The following is an 18,387-nucleotide window of genomic DNA, read 5'->3' as shown; positions in this document are numbered from 1 at the left end:
AACCATTCATCATTCTAGACATAAACGCAAGCCTCATTCTCATTGTTGAAGCCACGTGAAAATCAAAAAGCTAATAACAAATAATTTTTTCTCTTACTTATAAATACAATTTAATCAACAAAATATAAAAAATTGAGGCTAAGCCATTCCATCATGCAGACAACATAAAAATCAAAAAGCAAATAACAGATACATATTCCTATTAATGAATGCAATTTAATCAAAAGCAAATAACAAATACATATTCCTTTTATTTAATTAATGCAATTTAATCAAAATAAGTGCTAAAATTTGGTTAGAAATGAGCTTCTAGTTTCTGATAGATGCAGAGATTCAAGAGAGACCTTTCAAATTCACAGAAAAGTTGCTCATATCTTGTTATATGAACCAAAAAAGGCTCTAAAACCAGCCGTGCTTGCATGAAGGCACTCATTGATATACGATTTGTTCAAAATAAGCATATAAAAGAAGGAATGCCTTCCGAAGTCCCCGAGTATGAAAGGGGCACTGTATATAATCCTTCCAAACTAAAATGAGTTTATGATGAAAAGTGCCTCGATATAGAAAAAGGAATGTATTTAATCATAATTGTAAACTGAGGTATGCCCTTTTTAATTCTGTAATTTGTATAGGATTAATGTCCCAGACAAGACTAGAGATTCTCCTCCATTCTTTCCTACCAGCCTGTTTGTACAAAGACTTTGTAAAAACTGTTTTATTAATAAAACTTATATGGCCTTGGCCTTTTAACAATCAAAAATAAAAATAAAAGAGTTAAAATTTTGAGGTTGAACCATTCCATCATACAGAGAACATGTTGACAAGTACAAAATATATGTCACCTTTAAAATTAACAGAACCTTTCATTAAAGAGAGAGATGCTGTATATATGTCTCTTACATATAACTGTCAATTATATATTAGTCTGTTCAGAAAAAAAAAATGTTCTGAGAGATTAAAAGTAAGTCCTTAGTTCCCATTCACATCTTTACTATGGCCATGAAAACAGCTTGTTCTTCTGCATTAAGATGGGAGTAGTCATATATCACTTGATGGTCACCTATTACCTGGTACTATGATCATTGCAACTTTTTCCCTTTATTTCGCAAAACTAGAAATAATATTCAACATTTAAAGGATTTTATAATCAAATAAAAATAGGCCTCTACCAAAATTGTCGATCAAATCATGGCAGACATTCATGAAGGTAAAATACTTAAACCAAAAGCAATCTACTGAAAATGAGATGTTGCACCCAAAGTCTCAAAACCAGATTTATCTGTCTTGGAACCCACATAAAAGAGAATTCTTATCTATTGCACATTAAACAACCAGCTTCCTTTCATGTTTTTTATTCAGCTCATGAATGAAATTGTATATGAAACCATTGGATAACTGGTATACTAACATAATATTTTACACAGGACTTTTACAGCAGGCTTTGATCAGAGCATTAGGCAGCGAATGTACCTTTGGCAATATTTTAACTCCTCGCTTAAGAGGGAATGTACACTTGCTTGTAAATTGCTGTAAAATTGAGAACTAAATCCATTGAAAGAGCATTCAAATCTGTTACTTCATCCTGGGTATTCTTGACCCACAACAATGTTGAATAATTTCCAATCAGAGATCTGTAATTGTTAATTGCAAAATAATACCTAATCATTCAACTGTCAGAAGCATTTTCATACCTTCTGTAATAATCATCAGTAAAGAAAGGATGACTAAGAGCTTCCCGGGCAGTCAACCGTTCTGAAGGTTCAAGCTTTAAAAGACCTTGAAGCAAGTCTATTAGAGTACCAGCAGAATTATCTACGTGCTGCATTACCAGATTCTGCAAAAAAATGTGCAACAGATTAAGAGCACAAACTATGTACTTATAACACGTAAAATTGTCCCAATAGAAGCATGTAATGATTCTAAGTACATAGAGGAGATGTGGAACATATTCCTACTGGTAGATCCAACAACTTCCGAACTGCCCGGATACTCTCTCGTGAAGCTGCTCCTTCAGGCCAGTTCAATCGTGTACCCCGTCTAAAATATTTCTCAGCTCTTCGACTGTGATGATAGAATATGTTAATGTTAGTTATGTGAACATTTGAGATGAGCCTGAAATCCTGTCAATCAGATTTCAATGCATGTATTGGAAAAGTCAAATTTTCAGGAATGACTAACCAAGATTAAGGTCCAAAAGATTCATCTCTATAGTTTATGTCTCTTTATCACAGTCGTTTCATCACATTAATTAGTGTTATAATATTTTCAGTTAAATTATACAAAAGAAATTATACATTTTGCAATAAATTTCCATTAACAGACCACTGCTGCAGCAAGATACATTTGAAAACTCCCTAGTTTGCTTTAAATCACAACAGACAAATTTTGAGAAAAGTGATGATAAATTTCATTTCAAACTCTAGCAAAGATGCAATTTAAGGTTCACACTTCTATCTTAAAATAGACCATTTATTCAAACCCAACTTGCAATATTTTTACTAAGTTTTTCCAAGGCAAAATCTGAAGCTACAAAGAAGAACAAAACATAAAGGAAAAAAGAAGAAAATAACCAAACAAAACAAAAATTGCCTAAGGGCACAAGATAAAAAGGCTCCTAGTTTATGACCATTAATTACAAAATGGAATGAAGAAAAGCATTCAAGAAATACTTAAGTAGATTTCCAAATGTTAGGAGTCGTCATCACACAAACAAACGAGAGACTTACTCTGCCTTCTTAATCATTTGCTGAGGAAATGACCCCAAAACCCTTTCCATCATGGCCAAATGTTCCAAATTCTCATGTGTCTGAAATAAAGCTTCTCCCTGAAGATTCAGATAAACAGGTCGAAGATGCTAACCCGTTTTAACAAATTATCCAGAGGTAGTCACGCAAACAATTCATAAAAATTCTATAAGGCAGTACTATTGAATCTTACAGAACAAAGCTCCACAAGTATGCATCCAACACTCCAAATATCACAAGGGTATGTCCATCCAAGACCTGAGAAATGCTTATATATTAAATGTGCTAAGCATTCAAGTCATGAAACACGTGAGACTACATAAATGTCATAAAACAATCACTAGCCAGCTGCCAATATTTACTAGAATCTAAAAATTCACTCTGATATCCTACCTAAAATTACTTCAGGTGCGCGGTAATGTCTTGTGGATACAATGGAACTATGGTCCTTGCTTTCATATGTTGTGCTCCCAAAATCAATTAGCTTAATTGCACTTGACTTTGGCAATCGCTTGAAAAAAACTTCATTTTCTGAGGTTCTCTGTAAACGAATTTTATCCAAGGAAGTAAAATTAGTATTGACACAACAACAAAAAATGGAATGTAGAAAATAGTAAATGGTTCGAATGAAGAAAGTAGATGTGCTTCAAAAGTAACAAATGCGCTGAAACTTAAATGTGCTAACTTTAATAACAACTGGGAAATAAGACAAGAATAATATTCCAGTTCTGTAACTTTCTGAGAGCAGAAAGAAAATCACATTCCACCATGTAAACTTACCTTATACTCTGGAATTTTTACATAGTCTGAAGAAACAAGAAGTATATTTTCTGGCTTCAAGTCAGTGTGAATGAGATGCAACTCATGCATATCTGTCATAAACAAGAATGGCCGTTAGGGCAATGAACTTTATCTAAAGCCTTTCAGACGAAAGTATCAAAGCCCAAAAGAGTTTTACTTATACCATCACTGAACTTCTCAAACATCATCACGATTCATTATCAATAGCTTTGTACATTGAGTGACTAAATGGCAATATTGCTGCCACTCAGAAAATGTAAAGAAGCAAAACAAAAACTACCGCAACCATGAACTCATGATACATAAAACCAAAATCATCCACAAAGAAAGATGTTCTCCCCAAGATGCAAAGGAAAACAACAAGGACAAATCTTATCTACACACATGCAACAGATTCCAAAAGTTGTCGACCAAACTCCCGGACTAGATCAACAGGAAATGGGCGATATTTGTTTTTGCGTAGAAAATCGAATAAGCTTGGTCCAAGCCTCTCACAAACCTGTTGACATCATTTAAGTTCATCCAAAAAAAGCTTCAACGCTCATCACACTATTTATTACTCAGTGAAACTCATAGGGCCCACAGACCATATTAGATATTCTTAAAAAAGCTTTGACTGAAGTGTTGTTTAATACTCACAATACAAATGTGGTTCCGAAAGTCAAACCAATTCCGTATCTCCACACATCTGCAAAAACTTAGAAGTCAACTAACCCTATACCCTAAGTCATATTCTAAAGAACTGGGGAATAAAGAGGAAAACCATCTCTTCATAAATATTAAACAGGTACCATACAGAAACTAAGTCATATATATAAACTTCAAGGCACACATACAAACTAGAGGAGAAAAAATAGACATACCGGGAACTACTCTTATCATGCTTTGAAAGGACATTTAAAACATCAATTTCAATCATCGCTGCATCACGATATTTCTGTATGCTTCGAACAACCTTAACAGCCACATACTCTCTAGCTTCCCGATCCCAACATTCTAGCACACGTCCAAAGGTCCCTGTTAATTTCAAAAGGTATAACAAATTAATAAATAAGCTTTAACAAATTGATGAAATATTACTGTCCAAGAGCTATTAACATTAAGAAAATCTCGAATGGACCTGAATCAAGGACATACCTTCCCCCATTTTGCTGAGTATTTTGTCTGTCAGAGAGAAACAAGAACAAAATTAAACCGAGCTTCAAAGAACAAAATGTCAAAAACAGATTAAATGTTCAAGATAGATACTAACTGGAAAACATTACTAGAAACTGCTGTACTCTAAAAGAAAAGCTAGAACTAGAAAGAGAAAAAGTATAAATATAAATATCAACTCCATGTTAACTCAGAAAGAAACTATGGCTTTGATGATAGCATCAATGTCAAACAACACACCATAGGACAACTTGAACAAATATCCAGTCACACTCAACAAATAACTATGGGGAAAAAAGTCACAAAGTAAAAAATTAAAACAACAACCAGCTGTAATAAAAGGATCAGAAAAATAGAATTTAAAATGAAGAGTCAAGCACTTATCTTTGTAGTTCTGCTGCTGGGACCCGTCTAAAGCACAACAACATCCCAGCTTCTACATATAGCCAAGGAGGTGTTGGATTGTATCAAGGAAGATAGATTTGAATACTCTAGACTATAGATGAACTCCATCGCAATTCATGCATTGACTTAACAGTATGAGTGGTGGTGCAGGGGCCCTAGGTCCTAAATAAGGTGGTCAAACACCAAGGTGGATAGAATAGGAGGTCATTAAGTGCCCAAGATGACACAAGACATTTTAGGCAATCCCAAGCATCCCTAGAATGCATTTAGGCAAGTTTTTTACATGTTGTAATAAGGCATATAGACAAGTCAGAGGTTGGTCAACACCATAGTTGGAAAACTCGCCAAATCCAAAAACTCGCCGAGCCTCCCAAAAGTTTAATCGGGAAAAACTCGGCCATTTAAAAAAAAAACTCGGGAAAACTCGGGAACCTAAAAAAACCGCTAAAATTTAATTCAAAATACATTTTTTTGCAAATTTCAATGAGAAGATGCATCTAATGAGTTCATTATAGAGAACACAAAAGAAAGAAGCAGAAGTTTAGATATATATATAAATGCATAGTGGGTACAAAATCACATTCTCATGCTGAATGCTGATGGCGGGAAGCATAATAGTAAATAATTTGTGTCAAACTAGAAGTAAAAACATCATTACAATCACATTTTCCTCTTCCTAGCTCTACTAGCATATTGTAACTCTCTATCTTACATAATATATATAGGCTTTTTGCCTTTTTTTTTTAACAAAAAAAAAAAAAAAAAAAATTTAAATTTAAAAAATAAATAAATTTAAAAAGAGTTTTTCTGAAAAACTCGCCGATTTTTTGCAAAAACTCGGCGATTAGTCGGCGATTTTTTCTGGCAATTAAATTTGAGAAAAACTCGCCAGTCCCAAAAACTCGGCGATTAGTAAAAACTCGCCGATTATTCGGCGATTATGCCAACTATGGTCAACACTGTGAGTTGAACAAAAATCTTCATTTTCATATTTCCTAATCTTCTTGCATGTTTTGGTAAGGTTTAGTAGGCATTTGGAGTCTTTTGTTTGTAGAATAGGAAAAAGTTGTAAAAACTGCAAAATTGCAATAAAAGTTGTCATGCAACTTTTTTGCAACTTTTCTTGCAAAGTGCAACATCAACAGTCAGTTTTCTGTTGGGGTCGAGCATGAAGGAATGAATTTTTAGGTTTGGCCTATAAAGTGTTTTTTCTTCAACCTAGTTGAAGGTTGGAATGTGTTGTATGGAACTGGAATAGAATAACAAAGTGTTTTTTGGTGAGAAAACCATGTACAGTCTGTGTGTACATATTTGTGATCTGCGTGCAGAATGGAAGTAAATACCTATTATGCTCGTGGAGAGTTGTGTTTCAAGTTACTTTGATTTGGTAGTGGTAAATATGTTGGTATCTTTCTTTGTTTTATTTGTGCTTGCTGGTTAACCTATTCTGCAGTTAGGGTTTGAACTAAAATGGCTCTCCCTCCTAATTCCCACAGTGGAAAATTTTCATGATTGGTGTATCAAAGGGTATTAGGATGAAGATGGCTTGTCTGGTCTTTGTTTTGCCATTAACCACCTGCTTGGGATGTTCTAACAACATCTAAGGCTAAGCAACTGATATGCTTGGTGTGCTGACAGTAAGATATAACATTGCAGCTGACAAAGAACAATTCAAGGGTGCTTGAGATTTGGTGAATAGCAAGGTAGAAAGATGTCCTTGGTGATGGGAGAAGAAATTTGGATGTGGGTTTCAAGTTTGGAGGCTTGGAAGGCCAAACAGTGACTTTAAGCCTAATAAGCCTAAAACTAGGGCTCAAGAGTTAAAGGGTCTAGAGAGTCGACACAGAACCAATCTTGTGGAATTAGTTAGGTCTTCATATGTTATGAGAGATTCTGTAATTGGTTTGGAGGGTTATGTGGAAGTTCTTGGAGTTTGGTGGTTAGTTTGGTTGAACAGGGTTACTAGGAAAGAGCCCCAATTAGGCCTCCTAGAGCAACTTGCAAGTTTGGCTTAGGAAGAAGCCCAAATCCTATCAGAGGGTTAGCAAACTTGGTGAAAAGGTGGAGAAGGGTGTGAAGAGGTGTCTTGGAGTCTGAGATCCTAGAGGGTGCAAAGGAGTGAGGTGTGGGGAAGTTTGTTTGCCTTTATGAAGGCTTGAGGCTCCTTGGAAGATGGGGATAGGATTGTGAAGGTAAAGTTGGTGTGTGGTAGAAACCAATCACCACTACCCTAGTCTTGAGTAGTTCCTAAGAAGGGATAGTAGGATATCCTATTGGATGACACCCATTACTTGATGAAGTAGTGTGATTGGATCGTAAATGAAGTAAGAAACAGATTCTCTTACATAATACTTCCCATCTCATTGTATTTATCTACCCTCTAATAATTATTTGGCAGTAGTGCATTTACGACTACCACTGGTCGAACTCTTTTGGGGATCTCCAAGAACTAAAATCTTGTGTGTTTACTTCTCTGACCACAAAAAAATTTCATGCCAGCCTGTCATTTACTTCACTTTGACTAGCACAGCACAAAACCATGTTTGGGTCTTAATTTCTACTATTAATTGTGGAGAAAATTCTGTTTCTCCTCTCCAAAGTAAGATGACATAGTAAAATGATTCTATCATACCAACTATGTCAATCGCGAATTTTTGCCGAGTAAGCTCAATGGAAATTTTTCAAGGTCTAAAGAGAGAGTTTTGATATATTGCTAGAAACATAAGTTAAAGGAGAGTATGACTGCATGTAAACTAGTGAATTGGAGGTCAACACAAACATTAGGTCACTGATGGCCTTCAGGAATGTGACCTGAATCGGCAACCATGTCAAAAGAAAAGGATGATACTCTAAAAGGCTCTATAGAGTTCACCAACTACACAAAGCCTAAATAAGGAATCAATTTAAAAAAGTTACTAATGGGACTTGTCCTTTGAAGAACATGAAGTAAATTTGTTGAATTGGGATCCCTGTGGAAGGTATCATTTGAAGCTGTGAAGAGTAATTCAGTCATGGGCCAAATCAGAATCAAATCATACTTCATAACACAAACCTGCCCAAAAGTCATATGCAGTTAAAACTTCAAGAAAAGTGAAAATTAAGCAATTGTGTTCCATTATTGTACTGGGCCCACTGATATCCTAGATCTACCAGTTGAAATAGCCAGCTAATCAGGAAATCCAATGTGACAAAGAAATTGAATTAGAGAGAAATTCCAAGGAGTTGCGGTACAAATGAGCATTAAGAGTTCACAAGTCAAATAACTGAAATTCAAATCCACGTATGATAAGAAAGCCGCCCACAAATCGTCAAAATGAGCACGTAATACCAAGTTGTCACAAAAATGAAAGACTCTGATTCTAGTCCTCTTACGCCAATAAGGTAACCGATGACTGAAGTGGACATGAAGATGCAATATCAAGACCTCTTACTCAGAGAGAGAAAATTCCAGGGGGTAGTGGTGTAATGACTGAAATCAAACATCCATATGAAATAAATATATAACCTGCAACAACATTTGGCATCTCATTGTGTTTGTCTAGCCTCTAATAATCATTCAGCAGTAGCACATTTACAACTACAAACACTGGTTCAACACTTTCAGAGGGCTTTTCTAGTATCAAATTTGTGTACTTATTTCTTTAATCACAATATTATCTCTTGCAAAACTGTCATTCAGTTAACACTTAAGTATAACTAGCACAGTATAAAACTGCATTTTGTTCTTAATTTCAACAACTAGTTATGGAGAAGATTTAGGATCACAGTCATGTTCATAGGGTGGGCATTACAAAGTTGGTTTCTCCTTTCTAAAGTAAAATGACATACCAAACCAATTTGAACATACCAACTATGGCAGTCAGGAGTTTTGCTGGTAAGCTCAATGGAAATTTTGAAAGGTCTAAAAATAGAGAAATAATAAATAGAAAAAAAAAAGGATATTTTAATATTTTTCTGGAGAAAAAGTTAAAAGAGAGTATGAATTCATGTAAACTAATGATTTGGAGGATGCAAAGATTGGGTCAAAGATGGCCAACAGGAGTGTGAACTGAATTGGCAACCATGTCAAATGAAGAGAGTCGGCACTCTATACAGCTCTGCAAAGATCCCCAAATACATAAAACTGAAATAAAGAAACTATTTTAAAGAAGGCACTAATGCTACTTATCCATTAAAGAACGTGAAGTAGATTTGTTAGATCAGGATCCCTGTGAAAGGTATCATTTGAAAGCACAGAAGGATAATTCACCCATGGATCCATGCAGAATAAAATCAGAGTTCATAATAGAACCCTGCCCAACAGTCATGTGCACTTAGAAGTTCAAAGACAGAGAAAAATGAAGCTTTGGTGTGTCCTTATTGGCCTGTGCCCAGTGCTATTCCAGGTGTAACAATTAAAATAGCCAACCAATCAGAAATTCCAATGAACTAAAGATATTGTATCAGAGAAAAAGTCCATGGACCTGTGGTGTAATTGGAAAGAGATAAGTTCATATGTCGAAAAACTGAGATTTAAATCCCCATATGATAAGACAACCAGACCACAACTCGACTCAAGTTAAATGGGCTTGTACACAAAGTTGTTAGAAAATAAAATTCAAATCCCCTTAAGCCAAGAAGGTAGCCCACAACAGAAAACAACGAGAAGATGCAACACAACAACCCTCTTACTAAAAGAGAGAAAGTTCCAGGGACACTGGTGTAATAAGTGAAATCAAATGCCTATATAATCTAAAAAGTTCACCTACAACTCAAGTATTGGAAATATCATGTAATGCAAATTCCTCTTAAAATAAACTGATTGAAATTTGCATCTCCAATGATAAGAAAGCCACCCACAACTCAACTCGAGTATAAAGCGGCATGTAGTAGCAAACCCTCTTAAAATAAAATGACTGAAAATCAAATCCCAGTATGCCCAGAACCTGACCCACAAGTCAAATGAACATGGAGATGTAATACCAATCCTCTGAAAAATAGATTGAATGAATGAAATTCAAATCGAGGCGTGCCGATAAGGTGAAACACTCAGAAGACACGACTATGTGATTCAAAATCCAAGACTAGGGTGTGGTGAAGTTCCCTACCCAAATTATAAGAATAAAAAGAGGGGGGGAAATACCAAGCAAGCGAGCAGATCACTTCATGAAATATGTTTCTTAAAATGTTCTGGACGACACACGGATCTAACCTACAGAATTATTTGGTATATGCAGCAGAACAATTAATTAAGAAAAAGAAAGAGGGATTACATCTTGGAGTGAGATTTTCTCCGAGCTCGAAGACATAGTGGCCATCTTTATCGTCTTGACGCCAAGGAGGAGAGGCGGCGCGGTGAGAAGCCTTGACGGAAGGAGTGAGGGGAGGAGGAGCGCGCTCTATATCATACCGTACTCGTGGTTGGGCGGCACCATTACACAGTGCTGGCTGAGCCTACACACAGTATCCAGCGCACCCAATTCTCACAGTCAAATATGACCTAGACCACTTACCAATCATCCAAACATATCAAGACCAACATCAACATCAACATCAACACCCCTCTTTCTGTCTCGCGAGGGGCTCGAACCCGTGACTACATCTGATCTAGGGTTTGTAAAACCACACACAAACCTCTTCAGCAAGTGGGGCGACATCCCAAGTCAATCTCGCGCGTTTCCTCGGCCGTTTCTCTGTCACGCATTCCATGGCGGCCATTAATCTACACAATCACAAAAACAACAATAGCAGAAGCTAACTATGATCTGGCCAAAACTCGGCCTTCCGCAACGAGTTTGAACACTATTTCAGCAGATTTTTCGAGGTGCCGACAAATATTTTAGATTAGGGAAATGGGTTGAACAGATCTGAGCAATAGAAAGGAGCTAGCTTGCAATTCTACTGGGAGAATTTGTTGGTCCGTAAATTTTACGCCTCTCGCTGCGTTCCCAGTTAAGAGTCTGGCTCTGACATTTTATATTTCTTTGTATCGTCCTTTTTATATTTAGCCTACTTCGTTTATCTCGAGTGGGAGGGAAATTGTCACACAGTACGCGACTCAAGTCTCCCATACGATGAAATAAAGTGAAAATGAAAATAAATGATTTTTACTACATCCCAAGACCAAAGGTCTATGGGACCAAAAAGGGGATCCACTAAATTATCTCACTCTGATTTGTGGAGCTGCATTAGCAAGGCGGCCCACCTTGTGAAGTCTTGGTCCCTCAAAAAGTTCTTTTATACTATTCACTTGTATTGTGTCCATGAATTGGACTCGGATGTCTTTGTATGCCGTACAGTCCTTCATATAGTGTCATTTCATCTCCACTACACCCTCATTACAAAACCTACAAATTCTCTCTTCCCATCTTTCTTTAGGGATCTTCCATCTGTCAGTTTCACACCTCAAGTGATGTGAACCGAACTTCAGTTGAGCTATCAGGATTCTTGCCTTTCTTCTAATGTTGGCTCCTAAGTATTCTTCATCACTGTGCTTGCAAGTGTGGTTAAATTTGTTGACATAGTAAGCTTTTTTTCTACTTGTGGTTAAATTCGTGATGAAAATATAACAAAAGGGTCCAAAATAATTTTATAAATATTTATATTCTTATATGCTTGTTTCTATGATATTAATATATTTAAATCTTATCTTTACTATTCTATCGGCTTACACCTTGAACCCTTATTAATGCAAGTGCTAGTTACTTCTTCAAGAAGGGAAATTGTCACACACTGTGTGACTCAAGTCTCCCATATGGTGATGAAAATATAAGAAAAGGGGTAGGGGAGGGGGTCCAATAATGGGACATTTTGTTTTACTAGTAATTGCATGTTAGTGTGCAATGCGTATAGAGAAGTGTTGTAGATGCATCTTAGTGTGCAATGCATATAGGAAAGTGTTGTAAAATATCAATTAGAAACAAAAATGATATATTTTTTGTAAAATTATTGTTTGTGGAAGATCAATTCAACATCATTGGTAATTGCATCATAGTGTGCAATGCATATAGATAAGTGTTATAGATGCATCTTAGTGTGCAATGCATATAGGAAAGTGTTGTAAAAGATCAATTAGAAACAAAAAATTATATTTTTGTATACATTGGTCAATAAACTAGAGATTTAAGAAATGATATTGTTTGTGCAAAAAGATCTTAATAGAGATGTGATGGCTTTAAATCAACTATACATCAATTTTAAGGATCCAAACATGATTGAAATCTCTAAATCTGACAACGGAAATCAATTAGTGTGCAAGGTGAGGTCGCCCTTAAATAAGGTTTGTCTAGTTCTGCCATTAAAGAATAAAAATTATGTTTCATAGGCAATTTGATAACCAAATTTGAAAGTACTTGCAAATGTTTTATGAACATAGGTGTTAATGATTTAGATTATTAACAACTTTGTTTTGTTTACCTTATTAGTCCCTACCTATATATAGGAAGGGTACTAATGTTTTTGTTTACCCCCCTGTTAATTTGTGCAACCCAAAAAAAATACTAAGTTCTAAAGTTCAACAAACTTTACATTTTTTAATTAATTTATATTGATTTATTACTTTTTCTAATTGGTCCATTGCATTTTTGGTGGGGTTTAATTTATTTTCCCACTTCAAAAAATACAATATTTTCTAACATGCATTAATGAATTCATTAATTACAACTCTACCTTTTCCATATTTGCGACAAGTTCATTATTAATTACAACTTTATTTTTGTATATTTGTCACAAGTTCATTAGATTTATAAAATAATTACAACTTTATCTTTTGCATATTTGTCACAAGTTCATTAGATTTATGAAAAAGTCATGTTTTTTTCTTCCACAACAAAAATAATGTCTTATCAATATTAATATCACAATTTTTAGTTTTCAAAATAGTTTTTAAAAAGTTAATATATTTTAAATTATTTTTAAAATTAGTTTTATATAAATTAATAATTATTAAATTTAATTTTTTATTAAAATATATTATTGCTATTGAGAGTCGTATTGCTTTATATATAGACTTTAGTATATATTAATTAAAAAAATTAAAAACAATTAATTTCTAAATTTAATTATGTAATAAAATTCTTTAAAAAATTAATTTGTTGGTTAAAAATCTATTAATTCAAATCTCATGATTTTACAATGCATTACATTAAGTTGTATATTTTTAGACAATAGCTAGTCATTATTCTATAAAACTAAAATTCAAAATATTAATTAAAAACCTAAATTAAATTTGCTAAAATTTATAACTTCTCTTTTCAAAACTATAATTTTAAATATTACGTCCAATTTGTTTCCCTAGAGGTAGGGACTCCAACTCTCAAAGAGCTCTTGTTTTTTGTTGTTTTATCATTACTTGGACCATTAATCAAAACATTATTAAATTGGCTTATTTTGTTCTATGAAGTAGGTAATCAAAACATGATTGGATACACTTACTTTGTTCTTTGAAGTAGGTAAATCATGATATGTTTTGTTTGTGTCTAAATTGTAAAAGATAAAGAAATGCACAAGGTATAAGGTATTCTTATAGACATTATTTTCACATCAATATTATTATCATTATATGTTAATATTATATTAAAAGATGAGAGTCAAAATTTCCAAATCGAACTCAAAAGAGGATTAATAGATTCCTATGGATATGGAACAGTTGATGAAGAGCATGTAAATGATTTTGGCCAATAATTTTATAGTCTATGTTGGAATTTCAACTTCTTCACTGGGATTACAACACTTGTCTGGAAGAAACTACTTTCTTTGGCATTGTTTTATTTTGACTAGGATTAAAACTCTATTTATTTTGAATTTTGAAATATAACCATCTACTTAATAACATGCTTGTAGAAGTCAATATAAATTCAATCAAAGCATAATAAGCCACTCTAAGTATAAACAATAAGGTATTATAAAAAATAATTAACCCAATAATATTTCAAGTTTTACCAATGATTGTTTGTGCATAATAGAAATAATTATTTATTAAAAAAAGTCACACAAAAAAATGTTTCTAACTGAATTTGAATTTGTGATCACATTTTTTTTTAAAATTATTATATTTCTTAAATTAACATATATGTTCTATTATTATTCTATCTTATAATATAATGTCAATTAGTTAACTTTTACAAATTTTACAAATAATTGTTTTTGTAGATTACAAATAATTATTTGTTTAAAAAAGTTCATGGAAAATAATGTTTCGAAATTATTTGAGATCACATTATTTTTTATTAGAATCTTCTATTTCTTAAATTAACAAATTGTTCTATTATTATTCTATTTTATAATATAATGACAATAAAAGATTTATTTATATCATATAAATGTGTTTCTTATTTCTATGGATAATGTGATTTTTTTCATAAGAATACAATGAAAGATTATTTTCTTTTTACCTTGTCTTATAAAATAGTTATGAAGTGATAATAGAAATATTTCTATTTTTTAATGTATATTATTCTATAGAAAAATAGAAATAAGTTGAATACTTATTTAATTGTAATTAGTCAAAATTAATAGTAAAATCACATTCTATAAAAGAAATAAAATAAGATGAATACTTATTTTAATTTCAATTAGTCAAAACTAATAAGAAAAGATATTAATGTATGTTGGAATTACTACCTAACCTAATAATTTTAAATGTTGTTCTATTGTTAAATTAACTTGTCTAATAAATGATATTACTTCTAAAAAATATTAAAAACTTAAATAGATAATAATAAAGTTTTAAAAAATAGAATAGAAAATAATGTATAATGATATTTACTTACAATGATATGTAAACTTATATTTAAACAAATGAAAATCGTCAATGTCTTTTTATAAAGTCTAGTAAAATACAATTAGAAAATTTACAAAATTTTGATATAATATCTAAAGATCAAATGCAATAAGATGCAAATTCTCTTATATACTCTTTATGATGGGGTTAAAGAGATATTAGATATGATCAGAAATTTTAGAATTCTTTTTTTTTTTTTTGCCCTCTTATGACAGTTTAATCTTGATTTTGTCATGAGTTCAATTTTTTATTTTATTAGCAGATTTTAATATTGTTCAATCCAAGGAATATCAAAGCATAAGCGCTCATTATTTCTTGGTAAAAACTTGTTGCTAAAAAGTAATACAACACCTAGATTTATCATCTAAGGACTATGGAATTGGAAATATCTGGTCAAGAGTTGGTCAAGAGTTGAATCTACAAAGTTACCACAAAAACTCAGAAACCCTCATGGCATTTTTGAGGAAGAGTATTTTGTTCAACAATTAAGGAAATCCACATCTCCATGGCCATAACAGAAAATATTTTGAAGATTTGTACAATTTTAAGGAAAAAATTATAGAAAGAATCATCACCATAGATCACGATATGTAGTTACAATAGATCACAATATATAGTTACAAGAGAATTTCCATAGTGATATAAATCTATCGATCAATCATGTTTTGCAAGAGGAAAACCCCTTATACCATCATCAAATACCAACTATAGTAAAGCCGTGAAGCTACGAGACATGGTTTTCAAAATAAAAACCTTTGAAAATTTTCAACTAAATGTGATGCATAACAAGAAAAATTTGTTTTGCCTAGGCCAATTGGCCCCTGCTGCATGGAAACCAAAAATTCAAAAAATTATACAATCAAATACTAACTTGGAAAATCATAATCTCGCCAATTAGAGAATGAAGAATGTTAAGCTATAGAATGTGAGGGGCTTGTTTATAGAAGTCATTGGAAAGATCTAGAATGGTTGAGAGGAGAAAAGGAATAGAAAGTAATAATTTTATACGATAAAATTTATGGATAATTCCACAATGTATTATATTATTAAATGAAATCATTCTCGAGAGTTATATATTTTTTACAATCATTTTTTTATTACAAGATATTTGTAGTAATTGTAGAAAGGTTGCATTTTTTATTATTTTATTTGATCTTCATAGTGAAGTACATAAACTTTCCAAAATATTTTGTTGACTTGTGTGCACAAAAAGTCAAAAATCCTACTGTAGCATAAGACAACCAATCAAATTTTAAATAAATGTTTTCTTTCGAATTGCTAAAAATGCAACACATATCAAAACTTTATAGCTACAAAAAGTTATTAAAAAATTATCTACTATGATTGGACAACTAAATTGAAAAGTTGCATTTCAATAAATGTTATAGTATCATGCTTGTGGCATGAACTAAAAAGGAAGGTAAGGTACGCACAATTGAATGAATTTGACTCCATTACCGATAGGCTCAATTTAAGTTTGTAATAGAGAGGGAGGATGGACAAATAATGGATAGGGAAGATAAAGATAGAGGGATACATAGAGGGCATAAGGAGTTATAAATAGAGAGGAAGATGGACAAATAAATGGATAGGGGAGATAAAGATAGAAGAGATAGGAGATAGAATAATTTGATAGAAGAGATGAATATATTGATCTATAAAAAAGGTAAAATTTGACTTAGATTTTCTTTCATGTTTTAAGGAAAACTTTTTAGAATAGTTCTTTATTTTTTCTTAGTTGAATAAATGTATATATATATATATATATATATATATATATATATATATATATATATGTTACCATGAAAATTATCTACTTAGAAAAGATAGGCAAAAATGATAAAAGTGTTTTATCATAACTATTTTAAAAAGTAAATAATTACTGTATTTTTCATCTTAGGAGTAATTAATTTTTAAAAATACATGCATGTTATATCATTTGTTCTATGATTCACAGTTTTATAGAAAAACTATTTTCCACCAAAATTTTATTATAACTAAACATTATAGTATGATTATTATACTTATGATGAAATTTTTTGACTGGATCAATTTAATGTCTTCCAAAAAATACAAAAAGGTCCATTTTGTTTGAGTAAATCAAAGAACTACAAGTGTGAATCATAAATAGTGCCCTAGTATTTAGTGCATGACATCATATTATCGTAAAGATGTATTTGTTATTTATTGTTAATACAAGTTTATTGGTTTTTTAAATATTATTGAAAGGTTGTCAAATATATTCATTTTCAATATTGTTGAATAGGCACAGCTATTCTAGATAACTAAGTTTACCTTGAAGAAAGTTTATCAGTAATTGAATCAAAATAGAGCATGAGCTCATAAAATAATGGTTGTTGCGAGCCCTTATGATGGGGAGGTTCAAATTTTGAACCACAAGAATCTCACTCAAGCTAGATGGTGTATCCTAGCAAAGGTATTCAGAAGGAATAGTTGTTTGACATAAGTACATGATTCAAATCTCACAAGAATTTCACTTGGAGTTAACAACAATAAGTTGGGGATGGGAGTCAAAAGGATCAATCATTCAACATAGCAATCACAAGATTCGGAAGGAATCAATGACCAAGAAGTGCATTGTGCCAAATACTTTTTGATGGAGATAAAGATAACGGTGTTCATGTCATTCCCGTTGTCAAACCCTCTTTAGGATAGGAGTGATCGCCAATAATTATCTTCTAAAATGAAGTCTATGTATCGTTAGAGTTCCTTTTTCCAAGCCTTAAAAACTTCACCAAATGAAATCTAACTTTAGTGTGTGTTAGAAAAATCTTACATTTTTTGCAGCAATAGAGGCTTCACCAAGTACTTCGTTCACCAATCCAACGATGCGAGAATCACTCAAGATGTTATTTGTGAACATGATATTACTCTTAAAATGGAAAACATGAAGCTGGATAATTTTCTTTCTTTTGAAAAAATTGGGATCTCTATCCTTCTGTCTTATGATGGAGAGCGTAATATTTTTGCTTCCTTTATAATATCATCAAAAATATAAATCTTGTTGTTGTAGATGGACAAAGGTCCTTAGGGTTAATATGTACAATAACAATAGGATTTATTGTGTTGTAGACATTTTACATGTCACAAAGTATAAAAGAATCGCTACTTCAATTTCACAGCCACCTCGCCCAAAACTACATTTCTTTTCAATGTAAGGGATCACTTTCCCCTCGATTCTGTTTGCGAACAATTTTTCAAAGTATTTATTGGAATATAAGAGTAAAACATTGAATTAGTGTTTTATTGTTTATTGTTTATTATTTGTTTTAGAAGATGGAAGTGTTGTCTTAGAAGATATTGAAATATTTTTTTTACAACAAATAGACTTCATTTTAAAATTGACCAAACTGGTATTTAGAAGCAATGGGAACAAAGCATATGTGTTTGTCTAGAATTTTTATTTTAATAAAATTTATCCAAATTGATGTATTTATTCAGATCTAATATGTAGTACAATTGTTGTGTTAGAATATGCCTAACAATTATAGGAGAGACATT

General features: G+C 32.4%; 1 protein-coding gene across 5 annotated transcripts; it reads right to left on the bottom strand.

Moving 5' to 3' along the window:
• Positions 1-1,296: 1,296 nt before the first annotated feature.
• Positions 1,297-11,055, bottom strand: LOC149569642 (serine/threonine-protein kinase AFC2-like). 5 transcript variants are annotated; one of them, XR_016362786.1, is made up of 13 exons: positions 10,719-11,055; positions 10,358-10,538; positions 4,683-4,709; positions 4,409-4,562; positions 4,185-4,233; positions 3,930-4,044; positions 3,525-3,616; positions 3,138-3,285; positions 2,938-3,002; positions 2,727-2,824; positions 1,956-2,120; positions 1,692-1,834; positions 1,297-1,582 (listed from the first exon to the last, which is right to left on the bottom strand). XR_016362786.1 is itself a non-coding variant. In XM_089822365.1 (13 exons), exons 1-13 carry the CDS (start codon positions 10,800-10,802, stop codon positions 1,573-1,575), a joined length of 1,272 nt encoding a protein of 423 aa, XP_089678491.1. In that variant the 5' UTR covers positions 10,803-11,055; the 3' UTR covers positions 1,297-1,572. The 5 variants fall into 5 exon arrangements, 3 of the variants coding, with proteins under 3 accessions (XP_089678491.1, XP_089678490.1, XP_089678492.1); XR_016362785.1 differs by having other exon boundaries at positions 1,928-2,061; XM_089822365.1 differs by having other exon boundaries at positions 1,956-2,061.
• Between the last annotated feature and the right edge of the window lie 7,332 nt (positions 11,056-18,387).

Source organism: Cupressus sempervirens, chromosome 3 (assembly GCF_028749045.1).
Source record: "Cupressus sempervirens isolate cs-2001-9-10 chromosome 3, ASM2874904v1, whole genome shotgun sequence".
NCBI classification, from domain to species: Eukaryota; Viridiplantae; Streptophyta; class Pinopsida; order Cupressales; family Cupressaceae; genus Cupressus; species Cupressus sempervirens.
This window is presented reverse-complemented; position numbering and strand designations above follow the sequence as displayed.

Coding starts and splice junctions, on each gene's coding strand:
- LOC149569642 (XM_089822364.1), bottom strand. CDS start 10,802: ATGGCCGCCATGGAATGCGTGACAGAGAAACGGCCGAGGAAACGCGCG. Junction 4,710..10,357: donor AGAAAATCTCACTCCAAGAT/GTAATCCCTCTT, acceptor TCTCTCTGACAG/ACAAAATACTCAGCAAAATG. Junction 4,234..4,408: donor CATGATAAGAGTAGTTCCCG/GTATGTCTATTT, acceptor AAGTTTTTGCAG/ATGTGTGGAGATACGGAATT.